The 10575-nt window shown below is 28.9% G+C and overlaps 2 protein-coding genes across 3 annotated transcripts; both read right to left on the bottom strand.

The window, feature by feature from the left end:
* Positions 1–2029: 2029 nt before the first annotated feature.
* Positions 2030–5048, bottom strand: RpL17 (ribosomal protein L17). Of its 2 annotated transcripts, XM_018545513.1 has the most exons (5): positions 4974–5048; positions 4623–4709; positions 4367–4526; positions 2450–2620; positions 2030–2225 (listed from the first exon to the last, which is right to left on the bottom strand). In XM_018545513.1, exons 2-5 carry the CDS (start codon positions 4701–4703, stop codon positions 2080–2082), a joined length of 558 nt encoding a protein of 185 aa, XP_018401015.1. In that variant the 5' UTR covers positions 4704–4709; positions 4974–5048; the 3' UTR covers positions 2030–2079. The 2 variants fall into 2 exon arrangements, with proteins under 2 accessions (XP_018401015.1, XP_018401016.1); XM_018545514.1 differs by lacking the exon at positions 4974–5048 and having other exon boundaries at positions 4623–4852.
* A 564-nt stretch (positions 5049–5612) lies between these two features.
* LOC108778413 (estrogen sulfotransferase) lies at positions 5613–8957 on the bottom strand. Its single transcript, XM_018545585.1, has 6 exons — positions 8661–8957; positions 8096–8195; positions 7622–7814; positions 7416–7542; positions 6993–7087; positions 5613–6023 (listed from the first exon to the last, which is right to left on the bottom strand). The coding sequence occupies exons 1-6, from the start codon at positions 8866–8868 to the stop codon at positions 5712–5714; spliced, it is 1035 nt and encodes a 344-aa protein (XP_018401087.1). The 5' UTR covers positions 8869–8957; the 3' UTR covers positions 5613–5711.
* Between the last annotated feature and the right edge of the window lie 1618 nt (positions 8958–10575).

Raw genomic sequence — 10575 nt, 5'->3', positions numbered from 1 at the left:
ATTAAATCTAAATTCAAGTTTATATCGTAATAATGGAACCAAACTTTTATAGGTTATTCGGAACATTGAAGGTCCTACATATTAGTAGATATATGTAGAAGAGGTCACCACATCTCTGATAAGAGATTAAGAATTTAGGTTGATATTTTGGTTGCGCTCAAGGAGCGCGGTATCAGTGCTATTTGTGTCATACTATCCTTGTTTCATATCTAATGAACGATGAAAATAGAACGAAACAAATAGCGCTAATAGTCTCCCCGACCGCGGCCTTCGCGTGTCATATGTGAAGGTTTTTCAAGCCTGTTGATTGACGGCAGGACAGAGATTTCAGATTCCTCCATCGTACAACCAACCAACAGGTTTGAAAAGCTTGTCGTACGACGCACATGAAATATTAGACTTAGGATGGAATCAGACTACGCATTGAAGATTAAGATTAAAGATTGAAAATTAAAATTTGACCAATGAGGATAAAGGAATCTTAGCTCCTATTATTTTAATTAGCCAAATTTCAATTTTTAATCTCAATCTTCAATGTATAATCTAATTCAGGCTTTAGAAGGATCGAGATTAAATCCAAATAATATACAAAGTGATACATCTAATAGAGATGATGCATGTACGTAGGAGTAAAAGCTTGTTCTCTTTATCATAGTACTAGACTGCAATGAAACTATTTTGCTTTCACTTAAAGTTGAATATATACAGTGGTGATCATGAAAATAGTGCCATCTATATACAAATTAATAAAATAATTATTTTATTTGTCTTTAATGTCATTTATTGTACATTAGTAACAATTTATATAAAAAAAAAAACATAAGGAGTTATTGCTGAAATAAGGTCCATGTTGTATTGCAAGAATCCTAAAATGATCTGTATTATAAGTAGTCTGGTCATAATAATAAATCCAAATTATCAATTAAGTTTATTTACATAAAAAAATGTTTATATTAAATATTAATGTAATTTCATAGATTAGATATAGTAAAATTATAATAAAATTTTATCAGTTATATATTTAAAATTGTATTGTTGCTCGCTCTAGAAAAATAGTGGAAAATACATTAAGAATAAAAAATGATAAAGAAATTTGTGGTTCTAAGCGAAAAACTACATCTCGAATTGATCGTCAAATTATACGTGCACTCATAGGAAGGTTCAATTAATCTTTAATTTCATTTGATCTATTTTATAAACATATATAATTTGACGATTAATTCGAGATGTAGTTTTGCGCTTAGAATCTCAAGTTTCTTCATTATTTCTGAGTTTTATGCATTATTTTTCTGAAGCAACCAATTTTTGTAATTTCTTGTTGTGATTCCTTCATAGCATAAAGTTAAAATTTATTTCATCAGCTCTACAGTAAATATTTCGTTCTATTTTCATTGCAATTTTAAATAATTGACTAAATTCCATTATACATTTTACTTAATCTATGAGATCACATTATATTTAATTTTTTTTAATGTTATGTACTTACGTTAATAATTTAGTTTTATTTTATGATCAGACTACTTATAGTATGAGATACTTTAAGATTCTCGCAATACGACCGCACCCTATTTCGGCAATAATCTGTTTTTTTTAATAATGTTTTTTCAATTAATATGAATTGTTGCTATTGTGTAATGAATAACATTACCGACAAATAAAAACAGACCGATAAAATTATATTACAAATTTTTGTATAGATAACTCTATTTTCATGATTATCACTTCATTTTTAATACGAATACACTAGTTACTTAAGTATGAGTATACAATATAGTTCAGCTGTAAAGAGCAAACCTTAATTGACAAGTAATCACTAATCAGCAAGTATCAGGTTCAATTCCAATTCTCATCCCGTATATGGTTCAATTTCACAATACAAAAAGATTGAAAAGTTGAAAGTTATGAGTAAAATAAAGGAGATATAAATAGTATTTATGATAAAATACATTTCAGTGTACCTTGATTATGTTCAGGACATGATAGGACGTAAGTGAAGAGACATGAAAGTGGAAGTAAAAACCAAGTAATCTCCATTTTTTACGGTATATTCACAATACACGTCCATATAAAGTAATGAAATCATTCTCTCATCATCTTTTCCTTTTGTCTAGCGAGCTTTTTCTTACTAAGTTTCTTTTTCGATGGCTCCTCCTCTGTGGCTTTCGCAACAACGTCCTCTTTTTCAGTCAATATTACTTCAATGTGACAAGGCGAGCTCATATAAGCTATAAGAATCACAAGTCTTAGCAATAATCCGCTTCCTCAGTCCATATATATATTTAAAGAATCAAATCTGTTAGTATCAACTAAACTTGCTGTATAATTCAACTTTCCTTTTTTTTTACTTTTCACGTTGGAAAAAAAAAAGAAAGGATAAACGATATTCTCGCAAATTCAGCTAAATATAAAAAAGATCTAATATTTGTTACAGAATTATAAAAACACTTACGATTTATACGACCATGAGCTCTGTACGTTCTTCTACGAAGGCAAGGGGCATGATTGACCTGAATATGCTCGATTACAAGGCGGTCCACATCGAGTCCCTTATAATCGGCATTACTCTCTGCATTTTTCAAAAGTTGCAGCAGAAATTCTGCAGATTTTTTAGGCCAACGACCTAAGAAATAAATAATTATATATTAGTTGTTAGATTTAATATAATTAAATTATATATTTAACTTTTCTATAATTCGATTTGATTATCAACGCTTCCATGAGCTGATTTCAATCTTATGTTCAGTACTAGAAATCATTTCGAGAACTTGGACAGAGAAAGATTTAACAAATCACATTTGAACAATTTTGCTAATGATTCAATATATGCGATTGATCAATTCTTTTTCATCCAAGATCTCAGAGCGATGTCGAGCATAACAGATACAAGACTTCAGAAATGATATGCATAGAAATTATTTATTAAAATGCTTACAAAGCAGAAAAGAATTTGTGCAACAGAAATAATTCAAATACAAAATAATTAATGTGTTATTTTCTTAGTCTTGCATGTATTATCGGATAAAAAAACTAGAAATTCTGTGTTCTGTATAATGCAATTCTGGCAATTTATTAAATTCAAACAATCCAGCAGAAAACAAGCATCATGTGTCGCAGAGTTAATATTACGGTGTATTTGGTTGGACGCATTAGTATGCACTGGTGCTATTAAAGTCATACACTAATTTAATTTAAATGTAAAAGTGAGAGAAATATAAATATTTTTCGAATTATATAATATACACATTTTACTTAACAGCACAATAAAATACATTAAGGATTTCACAGTTTTATATCAGCGATTACATGGCCTAATTTATACCAAAGTTATAATATTGATTGTTATAATTACTGATGTTACATGTAAACACTATTTTACAACGAAATGGTTACAATGACATAATAACTCAGTTGTTTGATTAACAGACTTAGAATTACTACACTAATATAAAAAAATGTATAAATAGAATATTGTAACTTTGATATAAATCAAGTCATGTAAATGTAATCTAAAAGTTTTCACTTTACTTGTTAACTCCTTTACATTCTTTTATTCTCTCAGCTTAGTGGAAATAAAATAAATCTAAATGTATATTTTATAAATGCGGCTTACTTAAGTAGGAGTTATAACATCAATGTACATAACATTAAGTACAAGTTAAAAAATCATGTAAATGTACTAAAATTTGTATGACTCTAATAAGAACTAGTGTATACTAAGTACATCCAATCAAACTATTAGAGGAACAAAGAACATAATTTCTTGTTACTTAATTTCTGTCAGGTCAGCTGTTTTTGTGGTAAGCATCCCACACATTAAAGGATGATGCATAACAAATTTAAGCAATAAAACATAAGCAGTAAACAAATTTACTGCCAGTATTAAAAATCTATAGCTTACATTACATGCATGCTAAATTTTTATTATTGCAATAAATTTTGAAACAGTTATAATAAAGTCTGTAAGAACATAACTTAGGGAACTTTCTAACGAACAACACTGTGTAACATAGAGATCATTTCATCTTTGTTGAACATTGACAAACACTAAGGATGTAATAATTCGCTGTGTTATACTGTGTCGCTTGTGTCCTTTGCTGGAAAGCTCCCAGTGAACAGTAGCAAATTCAACATGTTTTGATTCCTTACTACTTCAATCTTAAGTCCAATCTACAATTGTTTAAATGTAGTTATAGTTGAAAGAATTGAGCAATTACAGTTAAATGTGGAGAAGATGTCCATGTGATTGGAAAATTCTTACAACTACAATCACTTATAACTATGTTTACACAATTAGAGATCAGCCTGTACTGTTAAATTTTTGTGTATGCCATGATTTTTTACATATAGTTCACTAATGTAGACATACCTTGCGTAGTGCCAAACTGTTTGGCTTGTGCACATCTGCCGACGCCACCATTGAACCTACGAAAAGGGACGCATTCCTTATGTTCGACGACATTCTTCAGGTACTTCTGCGCCCTCCGCAGGGCCATGCTTTTGATAGCACGCGCCGTCTCATGGGTATTCTGTAACATGTAAAAGATGATCGTACTCACGTTTGTAAACATCCCTGGGAGAGAACATGGCGTTTGAGGTTATACTTCTACAAAGGAGATATTTACCTTGAAATGCACACGAAGATTGGAGCCACGCGCTTTGCACGACTTGGTTTGGTTGACTGGCTCGTGGGAGTATCGACCCATTGCGTCCTGAAAACACAGACAGACCGATCACGTTTCTCTCCGACTGTACGCGACCATAAACGTGACGGTCAGCAGCAATCCGACCTGGACACGTCATGCCGCGTTTCTCTTGCGATTTCGTGATGGTTCTCGCGAAAGGACATAACATTTTCCACATAGATGTGGCACCAAGGTTGTTACTCGAGAAATTATCTCGCATAAAACGAATACCTCGACGATGAGCTAGATGCGAATGGATTTGACAAACACGACGAGCCGATTCATACATACCTTTTAACGCCACAATTTTAAAGGAAAAGTCGTCACTTCACCAACATTCTACTTCCTGTGCGCACGCAAAGCTGCCAACTGAAAATCATAGGGATGATGTGGAAGTTCCTATCTCGATGAAAGAATCTTCTCTCTCCTTGTACGGTACTGCGCAGACGTGGCGCAAACACGTGCGCTATTTAAACATTTACACCGCGGTAATTTTGAAGAATGAGAGATCTATTTAATCCAACATGCTTATTGGAATAAGTAGGAATTGTGATATAGAAGGATGCGTTACAGCTAGTATGCGATATGCGAACAAAAACTTTAAATATCACGCCTATTTTACGAAACTATCAATAGAGTCAATCCTAGCAACTTTTATTAGCATATATATTATACAGTTCTATGATGGCGTTTTTGGCCATATTTTTACTACTTTTTATGGCCAATTAAGTAATTATAGTTTTCATTTTTATTATAGTTCAATTTTATTATACCATACTTAAAAATGCTATTTGTTATTTATAATAGAAATTTTTATAAGATACGATTTCTACATATCTATATTAAATAATTAAAATAATTAAATAATTGCATTAAAGAATTTTGCATAGGTAATTAACAGTAGTTATTAATTCTTTTACGTATCCTCTGTGTAATTATTCTGTTTAAATATATAAAACTTAAAAATATGTACATTCTTTAATCAAGCTGTATTCAAGATTGAAATTTCTTTAATTTTTTTGATTATTTTCAATTGTCGTTATTTATGCCATTGTTGAAAGATGGGAAACGTAGATCAGTATCTTTAAGATTTTCTTCAATCCATTTCTCTATCTGTGCATCTAATTCTGGAGTAAAATGGTTTTTCCAATCGCCGTTTATTCCTTTTCGAACAAAAGAACCTTTCTTCATGATTCCGCAAGCCTTTAATTCAGAATGATTCACCATCGGATTGTTCCGAAAATTTTCGACATTAAGATGATTTGCCACTTTGTTAATTTCTTCGTCAGTGTACGTTTTACCCAAAAATTTTGCTACTTTCTTAATTGCTTTTGGAAAATTCTAGAAAACGTAAAATTTTCTTCAATACATATATCACATAAAAACCAAGCTTAGATAATAATAAAGATATTAGCTATATCTCTTTGGTAAATAAATTATTAATTGTCTAATTAATAATAATATAATTATAAGGCTCTGTAAGTATAAAAAAATATAGAAATAATAAGAGCCAATATTATGGTATATAAAATGGTTTTAACTCAAATAATATAAAAATTACATAAATAAAACATACGTTTCGACTCCGATCGGGTCATTTTCAATATTACAAGTTAATACAGAAAAATTAAATAAGAATAATTTTTAAGTCTGAGTTAAAATAATTATAGACATTTTTTAATGTGTGTGATAAATTCCATTTCGTAAATTACATGAGTTCGCATTCTTCATTTTATATTTCAGATCAATAAAGTAATAAGATAGCAAAAAGTAACATTCTTGTCAATTGTATGAGTAAAATACTAGTAAGCGTCCTTTGAAACATGAAAAAAAATAGTATCACAATTTAAGCTAATTTGCAAATCACGTTATCTGACATATATCACTCAGATAGTATATGTTTTAGTTCTGCAAACATAAAATAAAGAATGCGAACTCATATAATTTACGAAATGGAATTTATCACACACATTAATTAAGATGTCTACAATTATTTCAACTTAGAACTTAAAGATTCTTATTAAATTTTTCTGTATTAATTTTTCTATATTAACTTGTAGCATTGAAAATGATCCGATTGGAATCGAAACATATGTTTTGTTTACGTAATTTTCATATTATTTGAGTTAAAACCATTTTATATTACTGGTTCTTTGCTCTTATTATTTCTATATTGTTTAATTAATAATTTATTTTATTAGTTAGTCTTATACAATTGAAATATTATATGTAGAATATAAATATTAAAAAATAATTAGAATTATCGTTATATTATATAATCTGAAAAATGAAATTTATGTCCACACTTACGTATGTTACCTCCTCATAAAATAAAAATAGAAGATTTGGAGAATTCCTCAAATTCCAGGCTTCTTTTAAATGATCCCAATATGGCGACCAAGGCGCTTTAGAGAAAAAAGGTAAAGGTATTAAAAATTGTTATCTTTTTATAAAACATTATTTCCACTCTTCTTTTTCCTCGAAAAAAGAGAACGAATATAAAACAAAATGTATTTTTCGTTGTCAAAAATATAATTTTATGTCGAATGTCTAAGTAAAAAGATCAATGCTTTAAAACGCACACACTCATAAATAAATTGTCTATAGACAAAACTTTTTGGAAAGTGTTGGGTACCCGTGAAAATGTTAAATAATACAAATATTTATGATTAAATACAGAGAATTAAGTAAGAAATATGTATAGTTCTTTCTTTGAAGAAATCTTCTACTTACTCAAGTTATTTTGAAAATATTCTAAAAAGGTAGGAAAATCACCGATATATCCTTGAGTCAAAATAGACGTGTTTAAATGATACCAAGACGTAACGACGTCTTTTGGATTGCGAGCGATGTAAACGACCTTCAAGGAAAGTCTCTTATTACTAAATTATATAGAAGATGACATTTATTAATGAATGATCCAATTTTTCAGTTATTACCTTACAAGTATCTAAAAGTCCAGGCAACATGCTAAAAGGAAAATGGCTTTTTATAAATCGAGGTGATTGTATTTTAGCGATAACTTCATAACCAGGCTTAGCTATTTCCCGACATAGTTCTTGCTTCATTTCGTCATTTTTATTCATTGATAAGAATTCTTGGGTCACTTCAGGATGATTAAATAAACTAAACCTGAGAGAATAAAATACAATTTAACAAGCATTTAAAAAGATCGTAAGATTTTTTTATATTTCAATTTAAAGTAAAAAGATAAAATTATAAATATTAAATTAATAAATATTTAAATAATCACAATGAACAATTATAGAGAAATACCTTTATATATAAGTATAATGATTATAAATATAACAAAAATGAATTAAAGATGTATAAATAACAAGTTAAATTGTAAACCGCTTATTAGAAAAACAAAAGTAGAGGAACGTCACAGACGCTTCTTAGGGTTATCTTACTCCAGAAAGGGAAATCTTTCGGTAAGTGGACGCTTTTTCGCTACATCAAAGTTCAAATCATTGGCTAAAAGCCATATGAGCTCCTGTGCCATAGTCGTTCCTTATAATAGAAATAATAGTAAGTTAAATTTCTATTTTCCATAAAAAAAATATTTTTTTTACTTACTAAAATAACCCTCAATAAAATTTAAAACATTTAATTAAAAAAAAATATGTCTTGATTTAATTAAAATATATTTGAAAATAAATTTTAAAAAATTAGAAGACTAATTTAAACACTTAATTTTGAGAAAAATTAGAATAATAAAACATTTCTAAAATTTTAATTAAAGTTAAAGTAAAAGAGTTATATAAGAAATTAGAACATCACTTAAAGATAAAATCTAATTAAAATCTTTACTGTCTTGTATTTTTATTGTTTAAATTTAGAATACATATATGGGTTATTGTTTTATTTTGTGTGTATATGTTTTATTACTACACACACTCTCTCTCTAAAATATCCATATAACATAATTATCGTTGCTTAATCCTTTTTGCATTCATCATCAGCTAATATACGTACCCGATCTTGGGTATGAAGTCATCCAGATATCGTCTGATCGGGCTTTAAAATTATAAAAGCCTTCACCCTGTTCGACATATCTGAAAGGAAAAAAGTACTTTTTGGTGCCCACAAGAACAAAGCCAGTTCTCTCGCCTTTAAAAAGCTTTAGTATTTCCTTTGTCTTTTCTTCTAATAAAATCTCGTAGCTTGGAGGTCGCCGGGCCATCTTCACTAACTATTATGTCTTGTCCACTTGATCGTCGATATAAAATGTTTTACTTTATTACTACTTTTTGATTATCCACAATTAAAAGAATTAAGAAATATAAACTACTATTACAAGAATTATGTATATTAAACTTTTCAGTAAAAATGTTAATGCAATGCTAGACAAAACTGTAATGATTTATAGTCGCAATTAATGATAAGAAAAAAAATCTGATAACAATAACCCGTGCTGATAACTACTGACTTGATACGCATCAAATCTTCGAATGACAACTTCGTGAGGCTCGACACGGAGAGTCTTTCCCTTTCCTCCAGCTGTCTTTCCGTTTTTTGGCCTTGGTTAGGCCAGCAACAGACTATGTATTAAAGATGACCTCTTTTGCACCGAGCACTTAGTGTATATTTAACTAGTAACTTTCTATTAAATTACTTTAATATCGGCAATACATCTAATGAATGGTGTACTAAGTTGGTACAAGATGATTCATTAAATAGCCATATCGTGTATACATTTACACGCATCGCCTAAATTAAGACATAATCCGAGATAAATTTTATCTGTAGAGACATATTTTATATATTCATTTTTATATATAATTATACATATATAAAACATTTTTTTCTGAGAATTTGAAGAAAGTTACTGCATGGTTAGCACGCGTGTAGCGCTTGTGTAAACAAGAATTTAAAAAACAAAACATTAGAATTAAAAAATTTCGAGATTGAAGATTTAATGAAATTTGATTAACAAAAACAAAAGAAACTAAAATTTCTTTGGTCAAGTTCCAATCTTTCCATCTTCAATCTCAATCTCCAATGCGTAGTCCGATTTCAGTCTTATTGCTATTAATGTTTCTATATGCGTATCTAAAATCACTGGCAATGTGTGGTAGATTAGCGTGTTTTCAATATCGACGAATTATAAATTAAAAAATATTCCTCTATTTTCTATTTTATAATATATACAAAAAGTATATATAGTAGCAGGGCCAGCGATTTATTGAAATTTTGAATATAGAATTTTCTGCCGATTAGTCGGAAAAGAAGGGCAACCCGAAAAACTGTTAAAAATTGTACTCAACTTATTTTTACTCAGAAGCAATATATTTATTGCTTTTATATTTATATAAATATATTTATTGCTATTTACAACTGCAAATATTGATTATTGAACTGTATTTTGCGCATATAAATCTATTTACAAGTTTGTTTAAATCTAGGATTTCAGTTATATTACAATAAATGTAAAGGATTATGAGATTATTTAAGCGACTTTGCCTACATCGTTAATCTTAAATACTCATTTTAAATTTTCACAAAATTATCAAATAAGTACCTATAAGTTATAACAAAGGACGATCTCTCTTAAGATTCTTTTTAGATAACTTTTTTTTCTATTATTTGAGTTGATGCCGAATTTCTGCATGTAATGAGCATAAAAGAGAGTTCGGTTAATGAAAAACTATAATAAATAATTTTGGAAAAAACTCTGTGTGTATATATATATATATATATAAAAGTGTAGAAATTCCACATTCAGATTAATTTGAATAAAACTCTTCAAATATTCTATATATTATATATAATCACTTATTAATTGTATAGATTAAAAATATCAACCGAGTTAAAGACTTTTGTTAAAGACTCTTTCGTCACAATTTTAAACTTTGTGTTTGTGATTGATAAAATGACCTACTAACAGAAC

Source organism: Cyphomyrmex costatus, unplaced genomic scaffold (genome assembly GCF_001594065.2).
Source record: "Cyphomyrmex costatus isolate MS0001 unplaced genomic scaffold, Ccosl1.0 scaffold5, whole genome shotgun sequence".
NCBI lineage: Eukaryota > Metazoa > Arthropoda > Insecta > Hymenoptera > Formicidae > Cyphomyrmex > Cyphomyrmex costatus.
The sequence above is the reverse complement of the archived record's forward strand: the minus strand, read 5'-3'. Positions and strand labels throughout refer to the sequence as shown.

Excerpts from the sequence above, each read along its gene's own strand:
- RpL17 (XM_018545513.1), bottom strand. The coding sequence starts at position 4,703 with ATGGGTCGATACTCCCACGAGCCAGTCAACCAAACCAAGTCGTGCAAA. Across the intron at positions 4,527-4,622 it reads ATCTTCGTGTGCATTTCAAG|AATACCCATGAGACGGCGCG; the intron begins GTAAATATCTCC and ends TACATGTTACAG. Across the intron at positions 2,226-2,449 it reads AGCTCATGGTCGTATAAATC|CTTATATGAGCTCGCCTTGT; the intron begins GTAAGTGTTTTT and ends TGATTCTTATAG.
- LOC108778413 (XM_018545585.1), bottom strand. The coding sequence starts at position 8,868 with ATGGCCCGGCGACCTCCAAGCTACGAGATTTTATTAGAAGAAAAGACA. Across the intron at positions 7,088-7,415 it reads ATATTTTCAAAATAACTTGA|CGCCTTGGTCGCCATATTGG; the intron begins GTAAGTAGAAGA and ends TTTTCTCTAAAG. Across the intron at positions 6,024-6,992 it reads TTTATGAGGAGGTAACATAC|AATTTTCCAAAAGCAATTAA; the intron begins GTAAGTGTGGAC and ends TACGTTTTCTAG.